This window comes from Callithrix jacchus, chromosome 1 (genome assembly GCF_049354715.1).
Source record: "Callithrix jacchus isolate 240 chromosome 1, calJac240_pri, whole genome shotgun sequence".
NCBI lineage: Eukaryota > Metazoa > Chordata > Mammalia > Primates > Cebidae > Callithrix > Callithrix jacchus.
The window spans coordinates 174117015-174129231 of NC_133502.1; the positions used below are offsets into that span (position 1 = coordinate 174117015).

Genomic DNA, 12217 nt, shown 5'->3' on the forward strand with positions numbered 1-12217 from the left:
GCCCCTAATGACCACAGCAGCCTCAACACTCTTTCCCATCCCTCTTTACTTGCCTAGTTTCTATTCATCTTCAGATTTCAGCCAGATGATGAGCTTGGGACAGTCTTCCCTGACTCCCTAGGATGGAACCAGGGATCCCTGCTCCCCATGTACACCTAGGCCCTATACTTACTTCCACATAACCCTTGCATGGTATTATAATTGCCTGCGTATCCCAACCAAACAGAAACCTCCTTGAGAGTAAGAACCATTTCTTGGTCTTTACAAAATCCTTAGTGCCTACACAGTGCCTATTACAAAACAAACTCCCAAAACTTGAATGCACTTCTATTTTTAAGCTCACCATCAGGCCTGGCCTGGTCAGATTTGGCCCTGCCTAATTTCTGTAGCTTATCCTCTGCCCTCTTCCTGCTTCAGAGATTTAGAACTTCTATGTCCTGTGACTATATCTCAAAACATGTCTCCTCTACTTAGAATGTTCTTCTTCTCATTTACCCATCTGGCACAGTTCTAATTAATCTCAAGAAGCTATCAAATAAATCACCCCAGAGCATCTTTTCTCAGTCCCCTACCCAACTCAGTAGTTCCAAGTAGGACTCCCTTACCTGTGCTGCTTCGGTAGCTTATATACACATCTGCTTGTCAATTCGCCACATTTTAACCGTTGTTTTTTTTTCTGCAAACTCATTGGGTTTTCCACCTGATTTCTAGGGCAGCCTAGCACAGAACATTTGATGACAGCTGAACTAAACAGGGTATCTTAGAGCCACAAAGAGCTTAAAAGCATACATGGCCCTTTCCTTCAGTGCCTTGATGAATCCTCACTCAGCCTGTCCCATGTTAGAGCCAAGGAAAGTGAGGCTTAGAGAGGTTCAGTACATCATTACACACATACACAGTTTCCAGAATTTCTTAATTCTGAGATAGATTTTCTTTCATTTTTAAAAACACTTATAAAATCAGTATGCAGTTTACAATCAATATGTACATTTAATGTAGTAGTATTTCCTGAGACGCTATTATTAAATTGGCGGTGCTCTAGAATCACCCCCTAGTGAACCCAGGAGAAGGCTGTCTGATTTCTGTGTGTCTCCCACACCACCACATAGCCTCTTGGGGCATATATCTTTTTTCTTCCTTTCAGTCTGCTTTTTCATTAATCTAATCCACACTTGTGACTGCCCAGATGAAGTGAATGAATAGATTTTATAATGGAAAAGGAACTTCTGAAAGATTAGTGACTAGTAGGAAGAGTAAATGCTGGTCAAACATAGTTTTGGCAAATGATATATTTCAAGTTTTTCTGATGTGGCAGTTGCGAGAGCTCATAACTCCCTTCTAAAATAATTGGGTCTCTAAAACGGTTCCAAAAGATTTTCGCTTGACATAAATTCTCTAAATTTCCAAGTTTTCTGGATAAAACAGTTGACTGCAATGCCATGTTTAACGTGATTGCTCTATATTTGGGAAGATCCATGAGGAGCCTCAGAGCACTCCAGACAGGGAGAGGCTCAGGTGAGCTGCAACAGTAAGATAAAGAGGCAGAGAAAGGAAGCAGGCAGGAATATTGAACTTGGAGCTCCCTGCCTGGGGCACTTCTGAGTCACACACTGAAACACTGTAGCAGCCCTAATTTACCACAGCATTTTCCCAATAGGTCACTGGATATTGAATATCAGGTTTTTCTTTCTTATTTGTCCCCCATGCAGGAGTGACATCAGCATGATTATTTATTCTTCCATAAGGAGGAACAGTTGTCTGAAGAAATTACTGCCTTTTTTGACAAGAAACACTTAGTGTTATTTTTCATTTATTCATTCATTCAGTGTTTATTCTTTTAAGGATTATCTGCTACAACATAAGGAAACATATAATGGAAACGACATAAGGAAACTAGCTAGGCAGGTAAAGAGGGATGGGAAAGAGTGTTTGGGTTGCTGTGGTCATTATACTGTGTCCCTGGCTTACAAACTCGACTTTGATAGAAGAAAGGATACTGGATTTTCTGTATCAATTGCACATGAAATAGGACTCTCTGTTCAACCCTACAGCCAGAAGATTCTTTAGCTTACATTAGCCTTCAGAGGGCATTTCAGGCTAGAAGAGTGTTAAAAAGTCTACTCCATCTAAAATATATATGGGTTACCCTTTTCCACAGGGCAGCTTAGGACAGGTGTATGTTGCTTTAAGAAAGCTAGACATAAAACATTAAAACTGACACCAATACAGACAAATTGTGCAATTACAAAAAGAATTCCTGGCTTTATATCCAGATTCACCACAGGGTTCCTTTAAATGCTGCACTTCCCTAGTGCATTTAGATCTCAGAATCAATGAACATTTCTGTTTACAGAATTTTAAATTTGTTCTCCCATTAGGGTTCTAATAAGCAACATGGTACAAATAAAGAGAGTATGGGCTCTGAGGTCAAAAAAGCCTGGGCTCCAATTTAGATTCACCATTTACTTACTGAGGAAGCTTGGGTAAGTTTAACCTCTTAGAGCTGAGGAAAGTATATCATTACATATATAGTTATCATAGGTCCTTCATTCTAAGATGCAGCTCTTTTTCCTTTTCCTTTTAACATTTCTAAAGCCTCATCTTTAAAACAGGCATAATAAAATCTACTTTCCAGGGATGCTGTACAGATTAAATGAGGTAGTATCTCTAGGTACACCAAGGTACTCGATTCATTAGCTCCCATGTCCTTGGAAGGACATGGAAAGGCCATGTCCTCCTTTTGGAAAGGCCAACTCCTCCCCTGGCACACAAATCCCCTTTAAAATTATCTTTTTTTCTTCCCCCTCCCCCAATACAGAGTCTCGCTCTGTCACCCAGGCTGAAGTGCAGTGCTGTGATCATGCCTCACTGTAGCCTTGACCTACTGGGTTTAAGCAATCCTCCATCAGCCTCCCAAGTCATTGGGACTACAGGCATATGCCACCATGCTTGGCTAATGTTTTACTATTTTTGTGGAGACAGGGTCTCACTATGTTGTTCAGTGTGGTCTCAAACTCCTGGTTCAAGTGATCCTCCTGCCTTGGCCTCTCATATGTTGGAATTACAAGTGTGAACTACTGTGCCTGGCCAAAATACTCTTAATAATAAATTCATCTGTATACAACTTTCTCAGTCTATCTGCATGAAAGTAAGGCCTACTGTGTGTGGTGTTAGAGGCTGACCATGCTGCAGCCAGACCACAGTGGGTCACAGGCTCTGAATTCTGTACCTCTCCACTGTCTTGGGCACCTGAGGTCTCTGCCTGATCTGTATCCCCCCTGTGATAAGGTAACCATCAACTCTTTGTTTTTTTCCTTCATTTCTTTCAAGTTCTTTTATTTCTTTGTGTTCATACTCTCTGTATGTCTCTTATCCTCTTTGGGCCTCAGTGTATTTCACAGTGGTTAAACATTTGGATTTAATTCTATATAGAACTGGAAGTCGAAAAGTTTGGAACAGATATGTTCTGACTTGTATTTTAAAATCTCTCTCTGGTTGCTGTGTAAACAACAGACTGGAGAGGGCGAAGAGCGCATGCAGAAAAACCAGCCAGGGTGCTTTTCAGCAGTCCAGGTGTAGAGTCATGGTGACTTGGACCTGTCCAACAGAGATGAAGACAACTAAATGGATTCAGAATATATTCTAGAGGTAAAACTGATAGGACCTGCTAATGGACAAGATGTAGAGACACAGTGCAGGAAAAATTCAGGACTGACAACTGGATATGTGCCTCAGGTAAATGGGTAGATGATGGTGCCACTTAACTGTGTGAGGTACCTGCTTTATCTCCCTTAAAGGGTCAATTTTACTAGGATTTTTTTTGGTAGGGTGGGGGTTAAGTAAATTAAACTGCTAAGTCATCTCAAATGTTCTTTTTACATTAAAATATGGTAAGCCACTGCTTTGATTGGCATTGTCCCTGCCCTGCTCCTCAACTGTTCATAGCTTAAATGTTAAGGTCATCCTTTAAATGTCAATTTCTCAGATAGGAGCTCCCTGAACACCCTGTAGGATGCAGAGAGCTCCCCTGCATCCTATTATTCTCCCTCTCAGCCCCTTATGTGTACTTTTGCTCTAGAATAAGGTCCTCCTTAGGTCTGACACATGTGGGCACATAAGTGAATGTACAACATAGCTACAGATACATTACAAATCAGTATTTGCATTTTACATGAATTTTTAAGATACAACTTAAGAGTCCAATGATGCCATCATTAGTTGTCCCTCAGACCAGAACCCCACAACCCCACACCTGGTTGTGTATGTTCACTCCCCCTCTGCTCCTAGCAGTACTTGGCAGAATGTTTGAGAAACCCCACAGACTATCTCATTGGTGACTATTCTAGGGGTCTCATGAAAACAAAATAAATTAGCAAGCAATAAGGTGCTCTGTGATTCTAAAAAGATACAGAGTTAGAAGGGAGTCCCCACTCGACAGAGCTAACACTTTTCTTTCAAGTTCTACGTGAAATTTTATAAAAGTAGGAATGAATGTCAGTAGGCTTATTAACTATATTGTAAGAAACATTTAAAAGGATCTTCAGACTAATAAAAATTTGTCTCTCATATCAAAAGGCAAAAATTGACAGGGATAAGAAAAAGTTAAGATGCTCCTCTTTAATCTTCCCACAGATAATACAGAATATCACCTCTATTTCATAATGAGACTATTGAGACAGTTATGCAGAAAACTATTCTGCTCAGTAAACCCCACATTGACGCTCTCTCTCTCTTGTAGATCAAGAGTTATCTATATTTCTGTGTCAATGTTAAAAATTGAAGTTGATCAATTTCTCAGCAGCATCTCTGTCATGCCCAACATCATGCTTCAGAAGACTAGTTAAGGCTGGTGATTAACAGCATTTTTAAACAACAAAAACAAAGTACTAAGAAACTCAGAAGGTCACTGATCGTGAGGGTAACCTTGACAGAGGGAGAACTTGAATTAAGGCCTTTATTCACTAAATAACAGGTTAGTATATTTTACTGCCTAAATCAAGGGACCTGACAAGCTACTCTTCACTGTGTCAAAAACACATCCACCCAACTGTTAACATAAGTAAAGAGGCTTCATCTAATTCTTCTACAACTGGATTCTCAAATTACAATTTTCTTAAATAGTAGGGATTTCCTGCCAATGCAGGTAGATTCCAAATGTCAGTTAAAAAAAAAAAAAAAAAAAAAAAGAAAAGCTGGAGAGAAACTTTAAAAGAGACATTTAAAAAGCCAGGTGCAATGGCTCTCACCTGTAATCCCAGCACTTTGGGAAGCCAAGGTGGGCGGATCACAAGGTCAAGTGATCTAGACCATCCAGGCCAACATGGTGAAGACCCATCTCTACTAAAAATACAAAAAATTAGCTGGGCGTGGTGGTACACGCCTGTAGTTCCAGCTACTTGGGAGGCTGAGGCAGAATTGCTTGAACCTGGGAGGCAGAGGTTGCTGTGAGCCAAGACCGCGCCTACTGCACTCCAGACCGGTGCCTGGTGACAGAGTGAGACTCTGTCTCAAAAAATAAATAAATAAATAAATAAAAAGAGAGACATTTAAAAATAGGCATAAAAAATAGACCTCAGCAGAGAACTGACTGAAACATACTGTAAAAAGAGTACTATAGCATATTCTTTTCGCATGAGTATTAATAGAAAAAAGTGCAGTGTTCATAAATAGTTATGACTTGATGAAATAATTACAAATAATGCAAATCAAAATTTTAGATCACTTACAAGTGTCTGTAAATGACAGCATATCCTAAAAAGCAAAATGATTTTAAAATCCTAAGGGCTTTCATTGACAAAGCTATTTACCTAAACAAAGAAGAGTTCTTTTGCTGAAGCAAATACATACCACCTTGTGATTTTTACAAATGAAAACTGGGGAAGGAGTGCCAGACTGAAGGACAAGAGAGTAAATATTACAACTGCCATGAAGCCTACATTTTGGTTTAATAATGAAATAGTTTAAGTTCTAAATTTATTATTATTATTAAACAAACAGTTATGTATTCAGTTTGGAAAAAAGGTAAGAGAAGTGAAATGTCTGTGGGCAAGGAATAAGTGCACTGTCAGCCTACTGAAGGATTTCTGAAGTCTTATTCTAGTACAATTAACCTCTAATGAGTAATGTAATAAATGCTGACTCTACATGGCATGTGTATTTTGATTTAAAGTGGTATTTTCCCCCTTCTTCACCTAAGTTCAGTAAGGGTAGCAAAGAGACAAGTGATGTTCTGTACTCAATCAGGTAAAAGCTATCTGAAGACAGCGCTGACCACTCTAATTCTGTCCCAGACCTGGGGCATGGTAGGCACATTTTTGCAAAGACTAAGCCAGTCATTGTGAGAGGCTCAGGAAGTCAGGATGAGTGTCTCTAACCTGGCATCTCTTCCCACCAAGTTCATGACGAAGTTCATGTTTCATAATGGGTAACTAATAGGTATTTATTTCATAGCCGACTGTGAACACCAACAATTTTTTTAAAGTATTTTCTATGTGTTACTTTCTATGACAAGAGGATTTTCCTCTCTTCATTAATCACTCTCCAAAAAAAGTCTACTCTACAATACAAAAGTTCAAAAACACAAGGTATACCCTGCCTTTACCAACCTAACCTTAAACAACCATCTTTACCACACTGGAGCGTCTTCTATTTTATGAGACCAGACTTTAAACAGCTACAGTAAGAGCTTCTTTTATTAAAAAGCTTTTTTGGATTAAGAAAATGGACAGTAATTTATGTAAATGTATCAATCTCAATTGGCTTCTTTTGCATGAAAAGGAATAAATAATGTAGATCACTGTTTTTCAAATAACCAAGTCCTAGCTCTTTGCCAAGGATATGGCAAAGACTCTGATGGAAACGGCAGTGATGTGTACACAAGGGTGAACATAAATAAATGTGTGTATGGTAAGCGCTGGGAATGAACACAGAAAAACGAGTATTCAATTGGACATAAACGACAGGAGACAAACGGAAAGACACTGGCTCAGCTGTGTCCAAATAAGTTCATAGGAGTTTCATGGTCTGAAAAATCTGTAACAGTGGAATTACTACTAAGAAGCTTAAAAAATTTCACCTCCTAGGACAATTAAGAATAAGGCCTTCTTAGAATATAATGCATTATATCACAAATATACATTTAGGAACAAAACAAGAGAAAAGAACCAGGATCCGAAAGGGTGAATGCCTATTAAATACCTTTGATTATCTGAAGCTGTTTAAAAGCTATTAGATTGGCACTTGGAACCCCAAAACCTCCATTTTTCCCTGGGAAGGAGTGGCTGTGCCTCTTCAATCATCCCCTAAATGCAAAGAAGTTTGACCCCCATGCAATGGATAAAAGTCACCCAAAAAAATGAACAAAAGAGGTGTTTGGAAAAACCAGAACACCATTCATCCCAGCTAACGACTTGTTCATTATGAGTGATGATGGATAAAGACTTCTCATGCTGAGATGAAATCAAGATTTATATGCATTGTTTCCTCTCCCAACTTGTGGGAAGATCATCATCATTTAATTCTATCTCTGCGGCCAGTGATGGGCATCCAGAGAGCTGGTTATCAAACGGCGCAGTCAGCTGGCAAAAGCCGAAACGTGCAGTTGGCACATCTGGACGGAGCCGCCACAGCCGAGGGTGAACAATGACTCCTGGCAAGCATCCAAATTGCTTGCAGACGCTAGCAGGTCTCATCTACAACCACCCCTACCAGCATCTCTCTCTCTCTCTCTTTTTTATGAGAATCAGATTTTCATTGCTCCATTCAATTGCTCTCCTCTGCCATTTTTTACAGCTCTTATCGTTCCCCTGGAATATGGCCTTGAGACAGCTCATCCGTGTCCTTCACTGTGTTATCTCTTCTAACTTTTATTAAAACTTCAGCTTTCATCTGAAGATAGCTAATTAAATCTGCAACAGATTATATGCCCCCCCTTAAAGAGACCACAAAACTATTTTCTTCAACCCCAGCAATGCTTTTTTTTTTCTTTCCAAAAGGTGAAATCAAAGCTGTTTAAGAAGACTCTCTATTTACAAAGCTAAGATAGTCAACATGTCATATATGAGTTGATTTATATTAAAGTTGTCTGTGGTATGGCAAATCTTTGAGCTATTTCTCAAAATAATTATTTCTCAATCCTGGTATATATCCTTTAAATATCACAGCTAATACTATAAGCATATTTTCTACATAAAGTTTGTAATGAGGAGTTAGGTTATTTGTGCTCATCAAGTGATTTGTCTTTTTATTCATCTTTTTTTTTAAAGGTTGCCCTCATTTGGTAAGGATGAGGAGAAATTTTTCTTTTCTTCCCGATCCCACAAACATTAGTTACCAAAAGTTCTCCTACAGGAAATTATGTGAAAACATGAAACTAAAAGCAGTGATTCAAGTTTAGGACTGATTTGGTTTTCAAGATCAACTAATTATTAGCACAGGTAGCTCTGTCTGACTCTACCACAAATTATAAATGAAGAAACTTCCACAACTGATATGAATATATTCTTCTCACATATGCTGCTGACCCAGTCCCTTTCTCAGGCCCAGGGGCAGTGTACAATCACCTTTTCTTGAGTATATCTGCTAACCAAACCTTCTAGCAATGCCATCTGAAACAATCTAGCCAGCCATCACAGACACACACACACACACACACACACACACACACACACACACGCGCGCGCGCGCCCTTTTAATAAGGGTTAAGCTTCTACTGCGAGAATATGATTTAACTATCCCACCTGAAATTTTCTGGGATCCTTTTCTTCGCTTCACTGCCTTTAGTAAGATTTCCTTCATGGTGACCTTTGTGTTGTCCACCTGAATGAGGGAGAATCCGTGAGCAGCGTTTCTGTAGGAAAAAACAAATATGAAATCATTACCAACATTCACCTAGAGAGAGATGTTATTGCAATCTTCACTGTGTTTAAGCAAGTTTTAAAGTAAGTGCATACTGAGGTGCCAATTATTTAAAAACCGGTTCAATAAATATACTTCTAATGGTGGGGGGCAGGAGAAATGATAAAAGCATTCTAGCATGAGCAGTTCCAAGTGATAGAGGGGTCAGTCAGGCTTAGGGAAGGTTTTTCTAATTTGTTCCAAGTTGAACCTGAACGGTCTGTGTGGGTCAGCAGCACCATGGGTTCCTAGTGTTGGCTTCCAAAACAAATCCTGCAACAAGGATTGACAATTGAAAAACTTGGCTTGTTTCAGTAGATGTCACTGCAGGCAGATACTGCCATCATACTAAACTTATGGAGCCCCAGACAAAGAAAAATGTCATGCAAGGGGCAGCGGGGAGTAATACCCCAAAGTAATTGAGAAGGAGGAAAATAAAATGCTCTAACTAGCTAGTAAACATATATATATATGTATGTATGTATATTTATTTATTCATACATACGCACACATTTTTTTTTTGAGATGGAGTCTTACTCTCGCCCAGGCTGGAGTGCAGTGGCATGATCTTGGCTCACTGCAACCTCCGCCTCCAGGGTTCAAGTGATTCTCCTGCCTCAGCTTCCCAAGTAGCTGGGATTAAAGGCGCCTGCCTCCGTGCCTGGCTAGTTTTTGTAGTTTTAGTAGAGACAGGGTTTCACCATCTTGGCCAGGCTGGTCTTGAACTCCTGACCTTGTGATCCACCCACTGCAGCCTCCCAAAGTGCTGAGATTACAGGTGTGAGCCACTGCGCCTGGCCACAGTTTTTTCTTTTTTTAAAATGTAGTCTGTACACTTCAGTAGGAATGGTTTAATATACTTGGTTCTAGAAAATCATAATATTAGCTGAAACACAAGTAATTATAAGATAAAACACTAACACTCCTTGTAAGCTTTCAATTAATCAAATTGGGGGAAAGGCTTCATCTAGATCGAGAAAAAAAACACTAACAAACAAGTACTCTAAAAACAGAAGCCCATCTCCTGTGTGAGGTATAACTTCACCAAGACTGTTAATTGCAATAGCGAGTATCACAAATACCTACTCACTACGCTTGGGCACTGAAACAAAACAGACCAATTCCAAGTAGCTCATGTAACAAACGGGACCCAAGTTTCCAACTATGGAACATGGGAATTGCCACAAGGAATTTGGTCGCATTCCCATTTCCCCATAAGAATCTCTAAAGGGAACATGGCCAAAAAACATGGCAGAACTTCATATTGACAAGAAATCTGAAAGAAAAGCCAAGCCCCAAGCTAATCTCTGGAAAAGCTTCCCAGTGGTAGGACAGGCTGGGAAGGGCCCTAAGCCTAGGTTGGACCCAACCAGGTGGCTGACTCTCCATAGGGGATGGGGGTCGATTTCAAACCCAAGGACCTAATTTGCTTCCCTAATACAGAGACATCTCCACAACTCTCCTCTCCATACGGCTTGCTGTTTAATCCTTGACATTTCATTTGTTAAAAAGCAAAAGCCGACACTGGTCTGGCCAGCCCCATCATCCATTTTAACTTGGTCAAGTTCTTGCTATTGAACAGCAGGCCTGAGAAGTGTCAAGCTAATTTTACTGAACACTCTGTTACTGAATCATGCCTGAGTCCCGGCCATTCTTTACCTCAGAAGCTGGACCCCATCCCAGAACAATCTTTAAAAGTTTATTTTACTGATCAAAGCAAAATAAGAAAAAGCTCTTTTTAAAAAACGATATTTAGGGAGCGATGCAGTAAGTGATACTTTGGCAAGAGTACTGAAATGTAAAGCGCCTTGTGCATTTATAAACTTGAGGGTATTTGCTCTGGCGCTAGGCCAGTGTGTGTTTGGAACAAATGCCAGTCAACCACGTTCAGATTTGCCTTCCCCTGCTTTCTCCTCGGAAGTCAGTATGCGCTCCATCTGTGACAATATGTTGTGCGATGGATGAGTCGGGCCTAAAAGAGAACACAAGTTCTTGGGTACTCACAAACCAGTACTGGCCTGGACCTCATGAACTGCCATCCACCTGGTTCTACTGGAACTACTGTAGATTTCAGCCTGCTTAGAAACTGCTTATGTTCCCCTCCTAATCTGTTGCTGACTGACAGCATTATTTCCAGCCAATACGTTTATCTTTTTCAGCAAAGGCAGACTAAAAGCTCAAAAGGAAGCCTTGTGTTTGGACTAACTTCCATAAATTAAAAGTGTCCTTTTAAAAGATTTTTGAGCAAAGGAAAATCCCCAGTCTGTATTTTTCTGTCATTTTACCAAAATGTACCTGGGTGACAAGGTTAAAGCAAGCAGAGGAAATCCCTGGCACTTATCATCCACAGGCATTACTGATAAATTGTGTGGTGGAGGAATAAAGGATTACCTTCTGTATTTTTTCATTACACTTTTCTTTTGTTACAGAATACATAAATCCATTGTGGCACAATGTAATATGTATCACCATGCTACACCTGCGGACGCTTCCGAGCGGCTGCCATGTCTGTGCAGTCAGGAATGATAAGTGAACCACCCGTGAATGTTAACGATAGTGATCATTCTGAGGTAACTCGGCTCTCCATCTTCCTTTACAGCCTCCGTGCTGAAGCCAGGGTAGCAAGGTTCATGAGAGGAAAATGAAAACAACAGCGAAGGGAAGGGGCACACGCGGCCCTTGGAATGGACCTTCGTGAGTGTGCAGTATCTTACTCTGGGGCTCCATTTCTGTAAAAACGTACACATTAAACGGAGAAAGAGGTTCTGCCCTGCATGCTGCACATTCAGGCAGACCTAATAAGAGTTTCCTTAGGTCAGTCCCAAGCTCCGCTCCTTTCCCTCCAGATGAATGCCAACTTTGGATCTTGTTCCATGTCTACAGCACTGTAGGGGGGGAGATAGGCAGGGTTTTGTTTTTTGAGTAACACCCTCATATGTTTCTGAAACGTAAGAGCATAGAATGCAAGTGGTTCTCAGGCTCCGTCTAGGTGCAAGTGTTAAGTTATGCTCCCATTTAACAAGTGGAGATGGAGACTTGCCACCACAATTTTCAGCTTGACTTCCAAACATTCTGGGTTTTATGCCTCATTTCTTTATATCCAGGATTTTTTGTGGGCTTTCTAAAAAGTCTATTGAAATACATCTTTTAAAGCCTTTACTTAATGTGGGATGCTGGGTTTGAACCTGAGAAGACAATGATCCTGGCGGGAGTGTTGGTGGTGGGCTGGCAGGGTGCTCCTGGTCCTCATCTGCCTTCCAGGTGGCACGCGCTCCTGTCTCTGGGTTGGAACCTGTGCCGGGATGACCAGCCCTCAGATAAA

General features: G+C 40.4%; 1 protein-coding gene across 36 annotated transcripts in view; it reads right to left on the minus strand.

The window, feature by feature from the left end:
- The window catches only part of MAPKAP1 (MAPK associated protein 1), a 264752-nt gene that overhangs the window by 91232 nt on the left and 161303 nt on the right, over nucleotides 1–12217 (minus strand). For all 36 annotated transcript variants that reach the window (XM_078327210.1, XM_078327318.1, XM_078327273.1 and 33 more), the window contains one exon: nucleotides 8739–8848. In XM_078327210.1, the coding sequence (XP_078183336.1) occupies nucleotides 8739–8848 (110 nt within the window). The remainder of the gene's footprint in view (nucleotides 1–8738; nucleotides 8849–12217) is intronic.